The sequence below is a fragment of the Callithrix jacchus genome, chromosome 20 (assembly GCF_049354715.1).
Source record: "Callithrix jacchus isolate 240 chromosome 20, calJac240_pri, whole genome shotgun sequence".
NCBI lineage: Eukaryota > Metazoa > Chordata > Mammalia > Primates > Cebidae > Callithrix > Callithrix jacchus.
The window spans coordinates 24,737,265-24,757,839 of NC_133521.1; the positions used below are offsets into that span (position 1 = coordinate 24,737,265).

The 20,575-nt window shown below is 55.4% G+C and overlaps 3 protein-coding genes across 13 annotated transcripts in view; 2 read left to right on the forward strand and 1 right to left on the reverse strand.

Moving 5' to 3' along the window:
- Positions 1-48: 48 nt before the first annotated feature.
- TMEM208 (transmembrane protein 208) lies at positions 49-2,180 on the forward strand. 2 transcript variants are annotated; one of them, XM_078357452.1, is made up of 6 exons: positions 49-152; positions 633-845; positions 1,267-1,326; positions 1,414-1,550; positions 1,699-1,783; positions 1,878-2,180. In XM_078357452.1, the coding sequence occupies exons 4-6, from the start codon at positions 1,462-1,464 to the stop codon at positions 2,013-2,015; spliced, it is 312 nt and encodes a 103-aa protein (XP_078213578.1). In that variant the 5' UTR covers positions 49-152; positions 633-845; positions 1,267-1,326; positions 1,414-1,461; the 3' UTR covers positions 2,016-2,180. The 2 variants fall into 2 exon arrangements, with proteins under 2 accessions (XP_078213578.1, XP_002761110.1); XM_002761064.6 differs by having other exon boundaries at positions 750-845.
- Positions 2,181-2,296: 116 nt separating this feature from the next.
- On the reverse strand, positions 2,297-20,365 carry FHOD1 (formin homology 2 domain containing 1). Of its 6 annotated transcripts, none has more exons than XM_008986035.5 (24): positions 20,095-20,365; positions 11,921-12,027; positions 11,475-11,539; positions 10,860-10,927; positions 10,682-10,787; positions 10,514-10,608; positions 10,135-10,246; positions 9,960-10,054; positions 9,719-9,862; positions 9,446-9,594; positions 9,169-9,282; positions 9,025-9,048; positions 8,628-8,681; positions 7,028-7,143; positions 6,334-6,938; positions 4,937-5,092; positions 4,563-4,745; positions 4,356-4,475; positions 4,116-4,277; positions 3,503-3,693; positions 3,216-3,408; positions 2,968-3,130; positions 2,696-2,893; positions 2,297-2,621 (listed from the first exon to the last, which is right to left on the reverse strand). In XM_008986035.5, exons 1-24 carry the CDS (start codon positions 20,293-20,295, stop codon positions 2,539-2,541), a joined length of 3,504 nt encoding a protein of 1,167 aa, XP_008984283.4. In that variant the 5' UTR covers positions 20,296-20,365; the 3' UTR covers positions 2,297-2,538. The 6 variants fall into 6 exon arrangements, with proteins under 6 accessions (XP_008984283.4, XP_008984282.4, XP_008984285.4 ...); XM_008986034.5 differs by having other exon boundaries at positions 9,169-9,327; XM_008986037.5 differs by lacking the exon at positions 20,095-20,365 and adding an exon at positions 13,761-14,078 and having other exon boundaries at positions 9,169-9,327.
- Positions 9,956-20,575, forward strand: part of SLC9A5 (solute carrier family 9 member A5) — a 33,926-nt gene continuing 23,306 nt past the window's right edge. For 2 of the 5 annotated variants that reach the window (XM_035282111.3, XM_078357403.1), the window contains exons 1-4: positions 9,956-10,085; positions 10,878-10,936; positions 11,657-11,720; positions 16,158-16,248. In XM_035282111.3, coding sequence (XP_035138002.1) covers positions 16,194-16,248 — 55 coding nt within the window. In that variant the 5' untranslated portion in view covers positions 9,956-10,085; positions 10,878-10,936; positions 11,657-11,720; positions 16,158-16,193. Of the gene's footprint in view, positions 10,086-10,877; positions 10,937-11,656; positions 11,721-12,327; positions 12,453-14,684; positions 14,839-16,157; positions 16,249-20,575 lie in introns of those variants that run through there. The other 3 variants (XM_035282117.3, XM_035282112.3, XM_035282108.3) reach the window with 3 other exon arrangements.

Consider the following 20,575-nt stretch of genomic DNA (forward strand, 5'->3'; position numbering starts at 1 on the left):
TTAGGAAGGAAGTGAGCCCTATTTCCTTCCCAGAAGCTGACGACTTCTGTCTGCGCCGGAAGTGTATGCGCTGCGGATGTGGTGCTTAGTGATTGCGGTTTCGGTCGCTCTACCTTGTTTCCTGGGTTGGGTGTTTGCCTCGCACCATGGCGGTAAGAAGAGTGGGTAGGGCAGGGTCCGCACCAGCAAAGCTGTCCCGGGGCTGTGAGAGTGAGAACTGAGAAAGGACATTAAGGGATGTGGGGTGGGCCGGAGGGGGACGCCATCCCCTGACCAGACTGTACTAGAGCGGGGCAGGGGAATGGCGGCGCATTACCATACCAGTACTAGTGCCGGAGTAGGGTGGGCTTCGGTGCCAGAGCAGACCAGAAATCTCTGACCTGAGGTGGGCGTTAGCCCAGATTGGGCCTACGCCAGCGGAGGCATGAGAGAGGCACTCTGCTCAGGAGTACCTTTGGAAGAGTCGTTAGCCCACAGCCAGACTACCAGCGGAGCCAGAGGCGGTATTAGCTTAGTGTTGAATTGTTCCAGGGCGAGCAGGAGGCGCTCTTAGCTGTGGGTGCTGGAGAGATGGTGTCAGCCCTAGACAGGGTGGACAGGAGGATGAGTGGACATCCCAGGGATTGTGCTAGGTTTCAGCACTACGGGAACCTGGCTGAGTTGCGGCTGGAGCTCTATAGCTAACCAGGCTGGTGGGGAGAATAAGGAGGACGGTGGCCTCCTGACGGCATCTCATCATCCCTCTGCAGCCCAAGGGCAAAGTGGGCACGAGAGGGAAGAAGCAGATATTTGAAGAGAACAGAGAGACCCTGAAGTTCTACCTGCGGATCATACTAGGGGCCAACGTAAGTGCTTGCCTCCTTGCTTCTATGCCCACTTACAGTCCCCAGTCCTCAGCCCTGCTTGGTGAGGAGTACTGATACCCGACAGAGCTCTAGAAGAGAGCCCCAATCAGAAAGAAATGAGAGAAGATCTGGGCATATAGAAAGCGCTGACTAGTAAAACACAAAAGAAATGAATTCAGTCGTAGCTGAATTTGAGAGCCCTTCCTACCTACAAGTACACAAAGGCTTCTTTCCTGGGTTTAGTTGGGTGTCAAGAGGAGAGTCTGGGTATTTGGGATTCAGGGAGCAGGGCCCTTACTTCAAGCCTGTAAGAACAACCTTGCTCCTCCCACAGCCTGGCCTAATCCTTGGTCAGAGTTGAGGGAGACCCATGGTTTGAAGGTATCTTCTGACCCCAGCCTGATCCTATGATTGCTTGCAGGCCATTTACTGCCTTGTGACCTTGGTCTTCTTTTACTCATCTGCCTCATTTTGGGCCTGGGTAAGTATTTACATCCTGGGAGGTGGGAGGTGGGTGAGTGCATAGGGTTAGTGACTGGCCTTTTATACCCTCATTCTTGCTCTGCAGTTGGCTCTGGGCTTTAGTCTGGCAATATATGGGGCCAGCTACCACTCTATGAGCTCGATGGCACGGGCAGCATTCTCTGAGGATGGGGCCCTGATGGATGGTGGCATGGACCTCAACATGGAGCAGGGCATGGCAGAGTGAGTGTCCCCCACCGCCAGCCCAGGTGAGCGGCCCCAGGGCTGGGGCCCAGATAGCCCAAGAAGCACAGCTACTTAAAACTTGAAAAGGGTGGGAGTTGAACTGGGGCCCATCTGCTGTCTTTGGCAGACGTCTTTCTATCCGCAGGCACCTTAAGGATGTGATCCTACTGACAGCCATCGTGCAGGTGCTCAGCTGCTTCTCTCTCTATGTCTGGTCCTTCTGGCTTCTGGTATGTGGGCTGGGGGTGCTCCCAAGAAGCAGCATCTAACCCTTCCCATCTTTTATTCCCTGCACCTTGCTTCAAGTTACTGTTTCTCTTGTAGGCTCCAGGCCGGGCCCTTTACCTCCTGTGGGTGAATGTGCTAGGTCCTTGGTTCACTGCAGACAGTGGCACCCCAGTACCAGAGCACAATGAGAAACGGCAGCGCCGACAGGAGCGGCGGCAAATGAAGCGGTTATAGCCATTGACATTGTGGCCACAGGTTGCTGGCCCTAGGTGGCTCTGTCAGGCTGCACAGCTCCTCATGCCTGGAGCAATGAGGGCCTAGTCCAGGGGCCAAAAGCAAGTCTGAGTTATTGGGTATGCTTATACTCTATAGGTCATTGAATAAATGGCTTAGAATGTGGCTGATGGCTGTGTGGGTGATGAGGGATGAGGCAGGAAGAGCTAGTCCTATGGGAATTCCCTCCGGCTACAGACCCCGCCTGGTGGGGACCCTGAAAGAAGAAAAAGGCTGTTGGATTCGCTAAGAAAATTTTATTTTGCTCGTGAGTTCAAGGAGCCCACACACATGCACATGCATAATATGCGCATGCACGCGCGCACACACACTCTCACATGCACACACACAGAGCTAATACTGCTGAAGGCATGGCTTCTGGTCACAGAGTTCTGGGGCCAGAATTCTGCTCTGGGCCCTCCTCACTCTGTCATCTCTTGCACTGCAGTCCAGGGTCCAGATAGATTTCCAGGATGCAGCACCTTCACACCTCCAGGCCAGAACCCTTGCTCAGTCCCAGTGCCTGCACCAGGTCATCTCCGAGCCCACTCTTCAACGTCCGTCTCACTGCAGGGACAGAACAGGGTTGGAGGGGGTTGATGGGGTTCAGGTGGGCAGTGGGTTTGTGGGGGGTTACTTACAAGACTTGCGGTTGCCACGGGAACGCTTGCGTTCCCTAGCAGCTAAGGCACGAGGACTGCTCTTGGTCACAGACTGCACCAGCAGGTCCATGATCTCATCTGATGTATCACTGGGTAAACTGGAGCCTGGAGGTTCTTCTGGGGGTGCAGTGGAAGGCCCCACTGTGGGCATGATTGGGGAGCTGCTCTGGACCATGCCTGAGGGAGGCAAGATAGGGAGGTCAGGCCAAGGTGGTCCTGGAGCCCAATCCCCCAGCAGCTGTGGGTCTCACCTCTGCTGCGGCGATTGTGTGTGGTGTCCTCAGGCCTGCTCGTCAGTAGACTCTTCATACTAGCATGACTGTCAGCATCTCCCCGGCCTGGCCCACTGCTCACAGCCACTGGGACAGAGGGGTTGCTGGGGGCCTCCCCAGCCACACCTGAGAACTTCTCTGTCTGGAGAGGGAAGAAGGGTGAGCTGGGAGGAGCGAAGGAAACCATGGGGGTGGCAGTCAAGACTAAGACCTGGAAGGGCATCCACCTCGGTGATCATGCGTCCCCGGGTCTTGTTGCGCTCACGGTATGTGGCCCGCTTCTGCTGCTGCTGTAGCACTCGTTCCCGGCAAGTCCGATACTCAAGTGCAAACTCCCGCATCGTGTGGCAGAACTGCGTGATTCGCACTTCACGGGCCGCCTGCGGGGTGTAGCCCAGGTAGAGCAGGAAGGCATGGAACCTAGGCAGGTGGGAGTAGGGAGGGACAGTGAGTCCTGCTTGTTGTCTGAGGGAGGGTGGTGGTGATCCTGCCCCTCTTGGGCCCATGCCCCTACCTATTGCAGACTCGGCGGTGCACTATCTTCAGCATGGCAACACGGCGGGCACACTGGGCCAGGAAGTGGGTGAGGCGGGCACGCAGGGCTGGGGCCAGCTCATGCTTGGCCAAGCTCCGCAGGCTCTCTTCAGCTGCCCGGCTTCGGCGCTCCAGCTGCCCAAGGTTTTCAGTCAGCTGCTCAAAGTCCACCTGTGAGAGCAAGGGGGTGCACATATTGTCTCCCCACACCCGGTTGATGAGACACTGCCTGAGGCTGCCTTTGGACCAGAACGGGCCAGCTTGGGCCCTAAGGAGACATCCAAAAACTTATATAGCCAAAAACTCAGACTCTTGCATTACAAGAGACAGACAAGTCAATTTGATATGATGAGGAACAGAAGATTTCTTGGGGGAAGTGGCAGAAACTTGAGACCCAAAGACTGAGTAGGTGTGGCCAGGCTAATAAAGGGAAGAATATTTCTGGCAGAGGACATAGCTCACACGCAGGTGGCTGGACCAAACCCTGGCACAGCAGCCCAAATAGGGAGGAGGAAGAGGAGGAGGAACCAGGCCTAGGAAGCAGCGTTCCCTCATGCCTCCTCTGGCCTTGGTTGATTCTGGCAGGTGCTAACCTTGGCACAGCGGGTCAGGGCAGGGATTTCTGAGTAGAGGTCAGAGGATTCAGGCTGGGTCTGGAGCACTAGGGAGCAGAGATGGTGTAGCAGTGACTGCCGGCGCACGGTGTCCTTCACCTCTGACACCTTTTCCAGGTAGCTCAGCTCAAAGCCGCTGCTCTGAAAGGACCCTTTCTGAGCCTGGGCCTGGTTGGCTCCAGAGCCCTGACTTCCCAGTCCCCATGTACTCTCACTCACCTGGGAGCCATTGAGGAAGTTGCCCACAGCTAGGAGGGTAGCCAGGATGCAGCGGAAGGTGGCATTCTGTACCAGCTGTTCCATACCCAATTTCAGGTCAAACAGTGGCTCAGCAATTTCCTGGTATGGGGGACCAGGGATTCTCAGACTACATGGTCATGATGCTTACCTGTCCCTACTGTCTATCCCGCTCCAAGACCCAGGTACCCGCTCCATGCTGTCATAGTCCAGCTTGAAGGCCCAGAGTTGTAGACGACCAGCAAGGCCACTAATGGAGGCAAGAGTCATCAGGAAGTTCTCGGCTGGGCCCAGGGGTATGTCAGGGTTTGCCAGCTGGGCTTCTTCGATCTTCTGCTGTTCCTCCTCCGTGGGCATCATGGTCAGTAGCTTCTGAGGATGTAGCCAGAGCCTGACATGGCCCTCTCAGTGCAGGCCTGAGGCCTCAGGCATTGGTCTTGACCCCTCCCTCAGTCATCTAAGGGAGGTCCCAGAGTCTGGGGACTGCCCTGCAGAAATGCCAAGCCCATGCCCACCTACCAAGGAGAGAGCCAGACCTCCCACCCATAGCTGGGTGTCCCCACCTCAATGCCATCCTTGCTGACAGCAAACTCATCAAAGTTGAGCAGGGCAGCCTTAATGACATGCACAGGTGGCAGTGTGGTTAGGCCAATATTGATGGCGTTGCTGCGCTTGGGGTCCAGCACTGTGGTCATTGTTCGACGGCCCTCACCAGCTTTCTGCATGGTTGGGGGAAGGGCAGTGTAAGACTGAGGAAGGGACTAGCTGGGACAACAATCTAAGAGGGCACTCCAAGGCCCTCCTCTAAATAGCCAAATGATGGGCCAGGCGCGATGGCTCACGCCTGTAATCCCAGCACTTTGGGAGGCTGAGGTGGGTGGATCACGTGAGGCCAGAAGTTCGAGACCAGCTTGGCCAACATGGTGAAACCCCATCTCTTAAAAAAAAAAAAAAAAGCCGAATGATCCTACAACTGACAAACTGGCACCCTGGAATGTGTAAGACATTGGGATGAGTTATGATTCTTTTGAGACAAGGTCTTGCTCTGCCACCCAGGCTGGAGTGCAGTGGTACCATCATAGCCCACTGCGGTTTATCTTCTGTGATCTGCCTGCCTTAGCCTCCCAAGTAGCGGGGATTACAAGCATGCATCACCATGCCCAACTTTTATTTTTTGCCTCCCAAGTTCAAGCAATTCTCCTGCCTTAGCCTCCCAAGTAGCTGGGATTCCAGGCACGAGCCACCATGCCCAGCTAATTTTTGTATTTTTAGTAGAGATGGAGTTTCACTATGTTAGCCAGGCTGGTGTCCAACTCCTGGCCTCAAGTGATCCGCCTGCCTTGGCCTCCCAAAGTGCCGGGATTACAGGAGTGAGCCACCGTGCCTGGCCAATTTTCTTTTTTAACATTTATTTATTTATTTGAGTTTGAGTCTTGCTCTGTCACTCAGGCTGGAGTGCAGTGGCACACTGCAACCTCCACCTCCCAGGCTCAATTGATTCTTCTGCCTCAGCCTCCCAAGTAGCTGGGATTACAGGCACTCATCACCATACCGGGCTCATTTTATATTTTTAGTAGAGACGGGGTTTTGCCAATTTGAGCAGGCTGGTCTCAATCTCCTGACCTCAAATGATCCACCCACCTCGGCCTCTCAAAGTCCTGGGATTACAAGCATGAGCCGCTGCACTTGGCCCAACTTTTAGTAGAGATAAGGGCTCATTATGTTGCCCGGGCTGGTCTCAAACTCCTGGATTACAGGCATGAACCACCATGCCCAGGCAACTAGATCTAGCTGGGGCACTGCTGATCCCTTGTTAGGAGACCTTGGACAATTCCCTACTCCTTTCTTTGCCTTGGTTTCCCCATATGGGAAGTGAGTGACTAGCTCCAACAGGTCAGATCCTTGAGCTCTGATTTCCTCCCACCTCCATTGGGGCTACTGTGCAGATCTGTAGATTTACCTTGGAGGGCAGCATGTCTTTAGCACGGGACTCAAAGAGGTGTTCTAGCCGGGCCGTATCTACTGAGACGGGCTCCAGTGAAGCCCAGAGGGTGGCGTAGGGCCCAAAGCGGCTTGCAGACACTCCATGGCCCTCAGCCAGCTTTAGCTCACGCCAGAAAAGTTTTACTGTCTTCCTCTTGGTGGGGAGAGCTGCACTGTCAGGCACTGAAGGGGGAAGAGTCGCAGCCAGAGGTGGAGGTGGTGGGAAGGGGCCTTTGATGGGTGGGGGAGGTAGAGGTGGAGGAGGTGGGGGGACTCCAGAGAACAGGGGCAGTGGGGGTGGAGGAGGTGGGACCCCTTTCCCAACCTCCACAGACTCTATATTCAGCATGTCCTGGTCTTCGTCCTCTCCCAGATCTGAGAAGTCCAGGTCCCCAATGCAGAGCTTGGGTGCATGGGTAGGGAGCTCCCAGGTGGGCTCAGCCTTGGGGCTTGATGGCATCAGTGGCGCCTTGGGCTCTGGCTCAAGGCTTCGCTGGGTCCGGAGCAGGACACGGGGGGCAGGGCTATGGGGTGTTCTGGGTACAGGGGCTGTCTCTGGGGAGTCCCAGAGTTCCCGGGCATCTAAAGAAAGAGAAGCAGCTGTCAGTGCCATGCCCTCTGTGGGGCAACAGAGCAACAGGCAGACTCTGCCTGCTCACCCACCTACTCACCTGAGTGTCCATCTGCCTCATCAGGCATGGCCCCAGCCAATGTCTCTGCCCAGCCCTGGGCCAGCGCAACCTGCTTCTCTGTTTCTGCTGCTGCCACATTCTCCAGGAACCGGGCTCTGAGGGGAGGTGCTTGTCAGTGACAGTGTCTGACACACCCCAGCCCAGGTGCACATGCCTTGCTGAGCCCCTGGGCACCACCCCCAATTGCAGGCACACACACACAGGGGGAACAGTCCATGCGCTGTGCAGACCAGAACCGCCCCACAAGGCCAGCCTCTCTTCAGTCCTCCACATCTGGGGAGGATTACTACCAACCCAGCATTCTCAGGTGAAAATAGAGGGAGAATTAACATCTAACTTGCAACTTTGTTCATGTTCACGGTCCTGAATTTTTTTTGTTGTTGTTTTTTAGAGACAGCGTCTCATTCTGTTGGTCACCCAGGATGGAGTACAGTGGTGTAATCATAGGTCACTGCAGCCTCAACCCCCTGGGCCTGAGCCTCAGCCTCTCAAGTAGCTGGGACTACAGGCATGTGCCACCATGCCCAGTTAATTTTTAATTTGTTTTTATGGAAACAGGGTCTCACTTTGTTGCTCAGGCTGGTCTTGAACTCCTGGCCTCAAGCAATCCTTTCAACTCAGCCTCCTGAAGTGCTGGGATTACAGGCGTGAATGAGGTACTCAGCCAAATTCTTAAAAATTTCTCTGTAGAGACAAGGTCTTGCTGTGTTGCCCAGGCTAGTGTCTTGAGACTAGACAAGGACTCTTAGAGCAGGGGAAGGGGACAGCTGTCCCAATGGCTATATCAGGCTGTCCCTCCCCTGGCATGTCTGGTAGCTTCTAGGAGCCTATGTCCAGGAAAGGGCAGTGGCTCATGCCTGTAATCCCCACACTTTGGGAGGCAGAGGTGTGTGGATCACTTGAACTTAGGAGTTGGAAACCAGCCTGGCTAACATGGGTAAAATCCTGTGTCTACTAGAAATACAAAAATTACCCAGGCGTCATGGTATAGGCCTGTAATCCCAGCTACTTGGGAGGCCGAGGCAGGAGAATTGCTTGAACCTGGGAGGCGGAGGTTGCAGTGAGCTGATACTGTGCCACTGTACTCTAGTCTTGGAGACAGGGCAAAACTCTGTCTCAAAAAAAAAAAAAAAAAGTTCATGGTAAACATTGAACACTCAGTTTATGCTAAAATAATGGGTGCAATCCAGTACCTCTTTTCTGGCCCCTCCAGCCTCTGTTGGCTTTCAGTCCCTGCCTTTCCCTCAGTCTTAGGTAACCCCTCCATCCCCACACCACACAGCACCCTAGGTCCCCTCCCTGCCCATTCCTGAGCTGAGGACATGGCAGAATGAGCCCCAGATTGGGCATCCACATCCCCATCTCTGGCCGCTAAGGTGTCACTATTGAAGCACAGGGACCACCGTGGCCCCAGTGAATTGCTTCCCAGTGTTAGCTTTTGGGTTACCAAGGTGGCATATGTCTAGGAGAGGATAGGCCTGAGAGTCCCCCAGCCCTGGCTGCATCAGGCACGTAGAACCCCTGCTGGGGAAGCAATGCTGAAGCCCTGAGCACATGGCAGGCTGGCCTCTGTACTTACTCTAGCCTGGCCTGCCCAGGAGGGGACTGGGGGACGGGTGGGCTCTCAGGGGCCCTGGGTAGGGGGGATGAGAGGAAGAGATGGTAACTGTGGTGCCGGCTCCATGGTTGCTCATACCCACACAGAGCTGGGCAGTGATATTGGTGTTCCTTCCCAGCTGCAGTGGGAAGCGGGGAAGGCATGACATGAGGATACTGGAAGTGGAGAGGAGAGACTGACGTGAAGCAGGACAGGGTGCAGGAAGAGACAGTGACAGCAGAACAAGGGAGTGACAAACAGATAGGGGAAAGGAGACATGACCAGAGGCAAAGACAGGCAGAACTCAGGAGACAAGTGACAAGCCACAGGAGGAGGAGATCCAGTCAGAGCAGAGCCCCACCCGCTGGCAGTCACTTACCAAATGGGAGCAGTTTGGTGAAGTCTGGAAAGAGAGACAGAAAGCACGCGTTTGGGCAGAGGAGGTTGAGGGCCCGTGGAGAGGCGCAAAGCAGAGGGACAGTGGGAGAGGGGACTCCAGGGTGGCCTCTGTCTCCCTACTTACTTGTAGATGCTTCTCTCGCTGGAGGTGTCGGCGGAGGGTGCCAGAGAGATGGTAGGGAAAAGGTTCACTGAAGCTTGGAGGCTGGAGGGAGGGCCCACAGGGCTGGAGGTGTGGCTGGTGGAAGAGGTGGGGCCTACTGGTGAGGCGGGGCCTGTGGGGCTGGAGGCAGGGGCTGTCAGTGGGGTGGGGCCTGAGGGGTTGGGGTCAGGACCTGTCGGCTGACAGGGCCCTGCCTAGTAGATCCACCCTTCCCCCATCCATGGAGGCTCATACTTACCCAGGTTCTGGGGCACGCACAGGGCAGCCCCCGCCTTCCAGAGATCGGCGGCTCCTCTTGCCCTCCTCAGAAGAAGGCTTTCGTCGTTCCCGCCGCCCACCCATGCCTGGGGCTTCCTCCATGTCTCCATCTTCCAATTTCAGGGCGTTCTAGCAGAGGTGGACCACGATGTAAGCAAGTGGTTAATGTGGATGCAGGTGGGGTGAGGCGCTGGGGACTGCAGTTCTCTCTTTTCTCCTTCCAGTCCCCCTCAGAGCCTAGGGCCCGGCCCACCTCATAGAGCACAAGCTGTGTGCGCAGGTCGACGTCAGTGCCTGCAGTGCCCAGGTGGCGCTGGACCAGTGCTTCCATGCCCTGCTGCTCCAGTGCATCCGTCACATCGTAGAAGGAGTCCTGGTCTGGGAGCACTGCCAGTGTCTGGAGGGTGGAGATAAGAAGGCAAGGCTGAGGTTGGTGGGGAGGTCAGGAACCCGAGCAGCCCAGAGCTGGCACCCCACCCAGTTCTTGACCACACCTTGTTGATGAGGGTGACCGTGTACACCAAAAGCTCAGGGTCAGCGCCATTCTTCTCCTCCAGGATGGACACCAGATTGGCCCAGGGAGGAGCACCTGCCACACAGAAAGTGTCATGGGGGGACAGGTAGGAGAGAGGGCTGTGAGTGGTCGGGGAGGAAGGGACAGTCTCTGACCGGTGGCGCTGGCCACAGAGTTGACTGCACGGATGAACAGCGGGGCGTTGTTTTCCGAGTATTCTACAAACACCAACAGCAGCTTCAGGGCTGTCTTCACCACCAAGCGGGACTGAGGGGAGAGGTCAGCACATATGAGTGGGGCTTAGGCTAGACCTGTGCCAGCTCCTGCTGGGGAAGGGAAAGGGCTGTTGGGGCTGGACCCAGAGAGGAGAATCTAGACAGAATGACCCTGCTCCAGGCCCAAGCCCTGAAGTGCCTTCTAGGCTTAGAGAGACCTCAGACTCACTCCCTTCCAGCCTACTTTGCAGAACAGGAAACTGAGGCCCAGAGAGAAGCAATAGGCAAAGGATATAAGGCTGGGTGGAGAGCCACTTACCAGGCTGGCACACAGTGTGTACAGCCACTGAACAGTCTCACTGTGGGCCACCACCCCCAGCATTCCATCCACAAAGAGCATCAGCTGGCCAAGTGCTGGGGACACAGGGATGGCCAGAGTCAGTAAGGGTCGCTGGAGCAGAGGTCATGGGGGAGGGGTGGGGCTGACCTCGAAGGATGTAGCTCTGGTAGTTGTGGTCGGCAGCAGCACCCACACGGATCAGGCAGCTCAGCCCCTCTGAATGCACAAATTCAGGCACCAGGTCTTGGTCCTCCTGAGGGCACCATGGGGGAGTTTAGTGAGGCTTGGGCTGCACACCCACCCCCAGCACACTGTGGGGTCTCACCTGGAAGATCTGTTTCAGTGAGAAGAGGGAGCGGCGGAGCTCAGGGCCACTGGAACCATACAGCTTTTCTGCAAAAGGTAGGGCATGAAACCCTCTAGGGGACACAGACTCACTGTCTTCCTCTATTGGGACACAACCACAGCCTCCACCAAAGAATAGTCATATATATAAACAGTCACATATATAAATATGTATACATAGATACATATATATACACACACACACACACACATATATATATATATATGTACACACACACACATACATATATATTTTTTTGTCTAAGAGGGTCTCGCTCTGTCACCCAGGCTGGAGGGCAGTGGCACAGTCATAGCTCACTGCAGCCTCAAACTGCTAGCCTCAAGCAATCCCTCCCACCTTGACCTCCCAAAGCAATGGCATTGCAAGTATGAGCCACCATACTTGGTCTGTACTAACATTCTTGAACCCCCCTCCACTCCCACCCTGGCCCTGGAAGGAGACGTCAGGATAGGGAAAGGAAGAAGCACATCCAGCTGAACCTGCTCTGCCCACTGTTCAGCACAGGCCTGAAAGTGAGCCAGCTGGGCTATGGGGAGGAGGTGTTGCTGGACACGGATGCCCTGACACACTCACCCAAGATAGCGTTGACCCTCACAGAGAGCTGGGTCCGAAGAATCAGCGTGGGCTTCCGCCCTTTGCTGGAATCAAGGATCCCTGTCAGCAGCTCCCAGCCCATCCCTCAGCATCCCTCCCCATAAACCAAGGGAGCCAAAGACCTCTCCATGCCAACCCCAGCCCAACTCTTTCCTCCCCAGCTGCTCCACCAAGGACCCAAGGGTTGGCCAGACAAGAAGATTGGTGCAAACATGTGTTTCTTAGGTATGTGAGAGAGCCCCTGACTCCTATCTTGGGCAGCAGGTAACACTGGCCAGGCTTTAGAATTCCCTTGGCATAGTTCCCTGGGGCAGGAGGTGACCCATGGCCCAGGCTAGCGATCAAGTGTCTCAGCTGCTGACATTTGAGCCAGCCCCTGGCAAGGGTGGGGATAACCTTGCCTCCCTGGCCCCATCAGTTCTGACCTGATCTCTTCATAGAAGCCCTCCAGCATCTCCCGCTGCTCTTCCAGGGACAGCTCAGGGTCCAGGTAGTATCCAGAGGGAGACACTTGCAGAGCACAGTCCTCCAGCTGGGGACAAAAGGGACAGCTTGAGACTGAGGAAGAGGGGGCAGGGGAATGTATGAAGACCCCTGACCTCTTACCTCCCAGTTGGGGGGTGGCAGAGAGACACAGTCTGCACTACAGCCGTGCATTCCTTCAGCAGTTGTTTTTCAAATGCCTACTATGTGCAAAGCCCATCTGTCTCCGGCACCAGGCTTTCTTGCCCTTTGTCTCTGCCATTTCCTCTCCTGGCTGACACCTACCTATTCTTTAGGTTGCTATGCAACCCACTCCACCCTGTGTGTGTGCTCTCCTCGGAGACCTTCCACACAACATTCTCATATCCGAGCCACTGGTCTCCTTCCCCTCTAGCTGTGTTCTCTGCATTCAGGCACTCCATCTGTCTTGCTCCCTGCTGTATCTGTAGAGCCTGGCATAGCACCTGACACATGGTAAGCACTCACTAAGGCTTGTTGAGCTAATGAACATGGATGAGGAAGGGGAATTAAGAGAAGATGGGAGGAAGTTCCTGCGTTCGAGGAAGCTCACAGCTTTGTGGGATGAAAAGCTGTAGTCACAAAGCATTAACCCCCCCAGAGAGAAAGTGTTAAGATGGCTGGGAGGTGCAGACCCATCCAGGAGAGTGTGTCGTGTGTGTGTGTGTCTCAGTGAGTAAGAGGGTGAAGAACAGGGTCTGATCTATAGACTCCCCAGTCCCACCAGATTTCCGGGTCTTTGCCCTCCCCAAAGTGGGCTTCAGTTACAATGGTCCTAGCTGGACTTCAGAGACCCCCACAAGGGGACCTGTTAAAAAACAAACTTGCCAGACACGGTGGCTCAAGCCTGTAATCCCAGCACTTTGGGAGGCCAAGGCAGGTGGATCAAGAGGTCAAGAGATCGAGACCATCCTGGTCAACATGGTGAAACCCCATCTCTACTAAAAATACAAAAAATTAGGTGGGCATGGTGGCACATGCCTGTAATCCCAGCTACTCAGGAGGCTGAGGCAGGAGAATTGCCTGAACCCAGGAGGCGGAGGTTGCAGTGAGCCGAGATTGCGCCACTGCACTCCAGCCTGGGTAACAAGAGCGAAACTCCGTCTCAAAAAAAATAAAATAAAATAAATAAATAAATAAATAAAAACTTAAGGCTGGGCATGCTGGCTCACGCCTATAATCTCAGCACTTTGTGATGCCAAGGCAGGCGAATCACTTGAGTTCAGGAGTTCAAGACCAGCCTGGCCAACATGGTGAAATCCCATCTCCACAAAATACAAAAATTAGTCGGGCACGATGGCAGGTGCCTGTAATCCCAGCTACTAGGGAGGCTGAAGCTGGGGAATTGCTTGAACCTGGAAGGCGGAGGTTACAGTGAGCTGAGATCACACCATTGCACTCCAGCCTGGGTGACAGAGACTCCCTCTCAAAAACAAAACAAAATAATTCAGAGTCTGACTCAGTCTACAGTAGGACCTCGAGACCTGCCTTTGTAACAGTCAGGCATATGCTCCATGCACATGTCCATCTCCCATGTTTCCCTCCCTGAGCCTGGCTCTCCTCCTCCCCCGACACGGGGTATGGTACTTGGCCCCTTGAGAAGTGCCTGTAGAGAAGCCTGCGGGAGGTGACTCCTGAGTCAGAGGGTGGCACTCTGCCTCTCCCAGATACCTCCCCCATTGCACAGTGCAGGTATGCAGGCTCAGCAAAGTCCCCTTGACTTAAGTGGCTCTGGCCCTTGAGATGCCTTGGCTGAGAACCTACCTCTGAAGAGTCAAGGGGTATTCCAGGCTCCATCTTACTGGGCATGTCGATTTCAACATTTGTCCTGCTGTTTGGTCAGCCCTGCCCTGTTCTGGACCCCGCCCAAGGGCTTCCAACTGGCCTTGGACCCCTGGGGAAAAAGGGTGGCCAGCTCCTGCCCCAGCTCCCACCTCTGTTTAGCACCCCTTGCTCCTGCCTCAGAGTCTGACCTGGCTCCTTCCCCACAGTTTAGCCTGTGGGTGACCCCCACACCCCCTCGCCTGGGACCTGGGACATAGGACAAACACTCCAGCCTGTTCTCTGTCCCACTTCCTGCCTGGCTGCATGCCCTCCCCAGGGTGCCTTGGGCGGGCCTGGCCGCTTTCCCCTCCCTGGGAGCAGAGTCATCTTCTCCACAGCCTACTGGGAACAGGCCTGAGAAGGGGCAGCAAGGCCTGAGGGCTGGGGTATCTTGTCCAGGGCCAGCTCAGCTGAGGGCAGCCCACATTCCTCCTGATCTCTCTTCCCACACAGTGACTCAGCAGCCTACCTCCCCACCCCCATTCAGGCACAGCCATATCTCCCTCCCTTGGCCTGGAGGATTCTGGAACCCTAGAGGAAGACACTTCCCCCAGAGCCACCCCCGTCAGGGATCCCCCCAAATCATAGAACAGCCAATTCATTTGAACATTCATAAACCCACTGGTTTCAGATGCAGAGGACCTAGCAGGAATCAGACACTGCCTTTGCCTTCCCTTCCTTCCTTGTAGTCCAGTGGGGAAGACAGGCAGACTTAACAGAAAACACAAAATCACTACTTCCACGGGTGCTAAGAAAGGGGAGGGGCAGAGTGCTATAAAGATAAATGGGAGGGGAGATCATGTTACACCTGGTAACTGCTTACACACCCAGGTATAAGGTCGGCTTTGAACTGGCCAACAGTTCAAACACAGGCTGAAGCAGCACAGCCCCAGAAAGGTCAGGCTCACCACACTGTCCTGTGCTCTTGCATGCTCTAATTCCAAGGGAGCAGAGAATGGCCCCTCTCCTTCCAGGAAAACTGGGACACCTGCATCCATTTGGGGCAGGGTCCTGAAAGGTAAGTGGTCCACCATTTTTTTTTTTTTTTTGAGATGGAGTCTCAGTCTGTCTCCCAAGCTGGAGTGCAGTGTGGCAAGATCTCAGCTCACTGCAACCTCCTCCTCGCAGGTTCAGACAATTTTCCTACCTCAGCCTCCCAAGTACCTGGAATTACAGGCGTGCACCACCATGCCTGGCTAATTTTTATATTTTTAGTAGGGATGGGGTTTCAGCATGTTGGCTGGGCTGGTTTTGAACTCCTGACCTCAAGTGATTCACCAGCCTCTGCCTCTCAAAGTGCTGGGATTACAGGTGTGAGTCATGCACTCAGCCAATTGTCCCCCTTCTCTAGTCTTCTTAGCTGAGCAGGTTCAACCCTGTCTCTGTCGTCATGGCAGTGTCCTCCTCAGCTACTTTGCCTGTCTCATCCTACCAGGGCCCCATTTCTGGGGGGGAGGAGGTCCAGGAAAACAGGCAGTCCAGTGCCTTCCAGGACAGAGTTTCCCCACCCCCAGCTGTCAGTCCTGTGTAGAAGTGGGGGGTGGTAAGCTAGAGTCAGGCAAGCAGCAAAGAGCAGGAGACTTCCTGCCAGCAAGATGGTACTTGTCTCTCACACCCCTGGCCCCTTCCTGGGGTCACCGTTCTGAGAAAGCCAAACCTCTGGGCCTTGTTTCTCACACCCTGGGGCTGGGCCAGGCCTGAATAAGCCCAAACCCTGGTCCTTGCTGACAGGGCTTAAGGTCAGCATGTAGTATGGACCCACATCCCTGACACCTTCCTGGCTCTTATCTTCCTCACTTCTCTGGTCTCTGTCTTGGGGTAGAGTCCTTCCCTCATTCTTCCCAGACTCAGCTTCTCACTTTGGCCTCCAGCCCACTATTCTCTTGACTCTCCAGGCCCAGGCTTTTCTGGCAGCCCAGAACCAACTGGTAACCATATGGTTTTATATGCAAGATCAAGCTCAGGGGAACATGGCATCCACTTCTCTCTCTTTCTAGATATGTATCTAGATCTATATTATAGACATCTATCTATAATATAGATGTCTATAGGTATTGATAACCTATGTATATATCTATCATATCTAATATATATATATCTAGGTACCCATTACATATATCTATTATCTAATATATATTTCTAATATATATATTTTTCCTCTTGTTTTTTGTACTATCTTACCCAATATTTTTAATAACAGTGTAATCAGGTAAGACTGAACATACTAGAGCAGGGTACAGGGAAGATGGAAAAGGGATGGGATTATAGGCTGAAGGGCTTCTGTTTTAAAAAATAATTGGTTAACTGCCTCTTTTGTCTCCTTTCCTATAAACACAGGACCCGGTGTTCTGAAGACCCTCCTTTCCTGTTATCATGGGTCTCCAACTAGAGCGTGACTTCCTGAATGAGATGACATGGATGGCCCTTGGTGAGGGGGGAAATCCACTTTTGTTATCTTTTCATTATGCTTCCTCTGTGGCACTGGGCCTCTTTCTTTCTTTTTTTTTAAAAATAGAAATAGGGTCTATATTGCCCACACTGTTCTTAAACTCCTGGCCTCAAGCAGTCCTCTGGCCTTAGCTTCCCAAAGTGCTGAGATTACAGGCATGAGCCATGAGAAGCCCAGCCTGAGCTGTCTATTTAATTTGATTCTACCAGTAATCCTTTTACAGATAGGGAAACCAATAATGAGAAAATTAGCACATTGCCCCAGGCTGCATAGCCAGGAGCCATGGCTAATTGAGGCCATCTTGGGCAGGTGGGCCCTAGAAGTGCTCCAGGGAACCCTAGAGGGGAGGTGGAGTGAGGGCTGGGACCAGCAGGATTGCCAAGAGCTGAAGACATCCTCTTAGCTTTCTGGACTCTGTAAATACTCCAAACTGGTCCTCCCAGTTCCAGCAAGGGAACACCAGTAGACACACATACCTCATATAAGCTAGGATAATAGTATCTACCTCTGCCAAGACAGTGCCAGGGTCCCTCACCAGGCTGCAGCTCAGCCACTCTGTTCCAGAATAACGAGCAGATTGGATGGACCAGCCCCAGAGGAGGCCAGGAGGAGACCAGGGCTCATTCCCACACCCCAGTTTTCTACAGTCTCCCAAAGACTCCTGAGATGTAAAAAGGCTAGATGGGTTGGGATAGGGTCAGGAAACATTTCAGGACAGTGATGGCACTGTCCTGCTCTGATTTTTAGCCACAGCTAGGGAAACAAAGTTGCTCATAATGACCAGATTTCTAAAGCCATCCCCACTGCCAGGGGGAGAGGGCTTGCCTGGCTTTGCAGCAGGGTCATGGAAGCACTCCAGGTCCCCCTACCCAGAGCTCAGGGAGAAAAAAGTCAGTGCTATACCTGGTGTGGTGAGGGCCTTGGGTATCAGAGAGAGGCTCCTGAGATGCTTCCCAGAAGGGAGGGTAGGACTGGGAAGCTCTGGATTAGGAGATGAGATACAGGGCCAGAGGGACACATTCTCCCCTGGGGCAAAGGCAGGTCCCTGGGCCGGGAGAATACTTTGCATGAACGGGAGGAAGGCACTCCTGAGTTCCCCCTCAACACTAGGTCTGGCCCAAGGCACTGTCAGGCTTCCCTCCACTAACCAGGGCCAGGAGATGAGTCAGAGGCTGTGGCCAGGAGCTTCCTCCTAGACTAGGAGGAAATGAGCAAGGCTTTCTCAGACCTGAAAACTCTATAAAAAGGAAGCCCCCAGGGGAACTCTAGGGGCTGGGCTTGGCCCAAAAGGGTATGTAGGTGGAGCCCCAGGGAGAAAGCAGGCTGGGGGGTCATCTGCTGGGATGATCAGGGCCAATGCCCAGGGCCAGTACTCAGGAGGAAGACAGAGGCCACTTTGCTGTTTCCTGTCCTCTGCTGGACAACTGTACATAGGATAAAGCAATGAGTAGAGAGAACTCCCTCCTTTTATTTCTGCCCTACAGCTTGGGACAGGGATGCCTGGGCTTCTCGGCCACCTTTCCCCTCTAGAGGGCCAGCAAGACAGTCCTGAGTCATGTCTGTGCCTCTGGGGCACCCACTTATAGGACTATGGGAGGAACCAGTTGTTGACATTTCCTGCAAGGAGGGGCCCTGCTCCCCCTCGCTCAGCTCTCTGATGTTCCTGCCCCTGCCCTATTCTCAGCCCCTCTTCCTCCAGCCTTCTATTCTGGGGCTGTGGTCACAGTTTATATTTGGGTTGAGCACATCACAGTGCATCTGACCATTCCTGGCAGAGCTGCTAGCCCCAGGGAGTCCTGGCTCTGGGTATTGTGGTAACCTAGTATACCGCCTCCATATCCCTGTGGGGGAGGGGAGGCAGTCCTCAGGTACTCCAGGTGAGAGAACATGAAACTGGGGAGACCAGGAAGGACTGCACTGGGGATGGGAAACTTATATTCTCCATTGGAGCTCTGTAGTGTCCTCAGCAAAGGAGCAGGGAACAGAGGGCAGAGCACCTTGTGGGGTCAGGTGGGGAAACAGGTCCCATGAGATGAGATGGAAGGGGTGGTTCTGAGCCTCTTTCTTGCAGCTGATCTCCTGGGCCTGCCCCCAGTTGGGAAGAGGGGCATCAAGGGGCTGGGCACACTCGCTCATGCCTGTAATCCCAGCACTTTGGGAGGCCAAGGCAGGCAGACCACCTGAGGTCAGGAGTTTGAGACCAGCCTAGCCAACATGGCGAACCCGTCTCTATTAAAAATTAAAAAAATTAGGTGGGCGTGGTGACGCATGCCTGTTCAGGAGGCTGAGGCAGAATTGCTAGAATCCGGGAGGCAGAGGTTGCAGTGAGCCGAGATGGCCCCACTGCACTCCAGCCTGAGCGATAGAGCCAGAATCCATCTTTTAAAAAAAAGCGGGGGTGGAGGGTGTCAGGGCTAGGTCCAATCCTTAAGTGGCAGGATGAGAGGAATACTATCTTTTCTCTAGTGCCCCACCCTTATTTCAGGACCAGGACTTTAGGAGCCTGGAAGAGGGAACCAGTCACAATTCAGCACTCCTGTCTTCCCAGCCCCCAGCCTGAATGGGAGGTGGCCTTCAGCTGCACATGCTTCTTCCAAGCACACCTCAATTTGCGCCTCAGAATAGGGCAGGACAAGTGGGGTCTGAGTCAAAACTCAGGCGGTAGGCAGTGTGCTGCATCCTTTGGCCTTGAAGCCAGGTGGGGGGGCCACTCCCCAGGCCAAAAGTCTCACCCCTCCCGCCAGCGCTCGGAGGCGGGGCCGGCGGCAGGGCTAGGAATGCGGGCTGGGGGCCGGGGGCACATTCCAAGGGAGACCCTGGGCCCAAGGGGCAAGTTTACGCAACGCGGCTCCCAGCTGAGGCTGGGAGCAGGGGAGGGCACCCACACCGACTCCCTCTCCTCTTCCCCAGCACTCGAGGCGGCCGGGCTGGCGGGGAGCCTGGGGGTGGTGGTAGTGCGCCTCCCAGAGTCCTGGCCCTGAAACAGCGTGCCAGAAAGGGCTGCTTGCCGGGGGCTGAGGGCGGTGAGAGGGAGGGGAGAAGAGGTAGGCTGGCCATCTGGAAAAGGGCCTCTTCCCTCACAGTGCACAAGTCGGCTTCGGGGCGGCGGCAAAGTAGAGCAGGCCGGCGGTTTAAAATTAGCCTGGCCCTCCCTCTCACTTCCAGGAGCCGGCCGATGGGCGGCGAGTGTCGGGGGATGGGGAGCAGGAGCGGTGACTCAAAGGGCTTTTCCACCCGTGCAGCCTCCTGCGCTCTGCGAATCCCAGGCTAGACCGCTTCCCGGGGACTCCCCTCATTCCGTGAAGTCTCTCCCTGGCCGGCACTCCCTTGTTCCCACTGACCTACAGGGTCAAGCCCCAATCCAGCTTCATGACACCGCGGGAAACCTCCGCCACCTCTAGTAGCCAGCCCCGGGCCCGCCTCTCCTCGTGGTCCCGCCCCCACCTCACCTGAAGCAGGTGGAAGCTGGTCCCTCCCCAGCTCCGCCTCCGGGGTCCACCACAGCCCAACAGCTACCGTCACCCTGACCAGGGAAGCCACCCTGGCAAACGGATGGCAAGTGGAACTCGAGCACCTCCCCAGGTGCGCCTAATTCGAAGGGAGGCCAGAATGCTGGGGACAAGTTTCTAGCACCCCTCTTCAGTTTCCCCTCAACTTGGGAGGTGTCTCCCCCGCAGGAGGGGCAGCGTGGACCCTGGGACCCCAGCCCAAGACTTTTCGGGAGAGCACTTGCTCCAGCCTCTTCCCGAGGTGTACCTCCCACCAGCTTTCATGGCGCCCACCCCAAACCCCCGATCGCCCCAACTTTTCTCCAGCACCCCTCACCTTAAGCGGCGCCCCTAGCAGGCGGTGCAGCGCGGGTATCTGCGCGCCCAAGGGCAGCGCCCCGTCCAGGGTGCAGGTGGGGGCCCGGCGCGGCTCCGGGAAGTTGGCACACGCGAAGGGGTCGGTGTCTTCCAGGTACTGCACCCTCACGGTCACCACTGATACCTGCTCCCCGTCCCCGCGGTTGTCCCCGCCCGCCATGGCTTTGCCGCCGGCTCGCGCGGCGCACCTCGGAATCCTGGCCCCACAGCAGCTTCTACTCCAGCACACTGTAGCTCCGCTGTTCTGGCTGGGCCGGACCGGACGCGGCCGGAGGGGCGGGGCCAGATGGAGGCAGGGCCGAGGAAGGGGGTGGAGCCAAGATGAGTCCCCGATTGCGCGCGTGGAGGTAACCACCGCCGGAGGCGGGGCTGGCGTTAGCCACTCACAGGGCCCAGCGGGAATCCCGTTAGTTCACTGGCTAGGAGGGCGGGAAAAGCCG

Bases quoted from the DNA above. Each gene is read 5' to 3' on its own strand.
- TMEM208 (XM_002761064.6), top strand. The intron at 1,327-1,413 runs GTAAGTATTTAC...CTTGCTCTGCAG, and splicing joins CTGCCTCATTTTGGGCCTGG to TTGGCTCTGGGCTTTAGTCT. The intron at 1,551-1,698 runs GTGAGTGTCCCC...TTCTATCCGCAG, and splicing joins ATGGAGCAGGGCATGGCAGA to GCACCTTAAGGATGTGATCC.
- FHOD1 (XM_008986034.5), bottom strand. From the start codon at position 20,295: ATGGCGGGCGGGGACAACCGCGGGGACGGGGAGCAGGTATCAGTGGTG. The intron at 10,609-10,681 runs GTCAGCCCCACC...CTGTGTCCCCAG, and splicing joins CCAGAGCTACATCCTTCGAG to CACTTGGCCAGCTGATGCTC. The intron at 9,328-9,445 runs GTAAGTATGAGC...CCCTGCCTCCAG, and splicing joins GTGCGTGCCCCAGAACCTGG to CCCCACAGGCCCCGCCTCAC.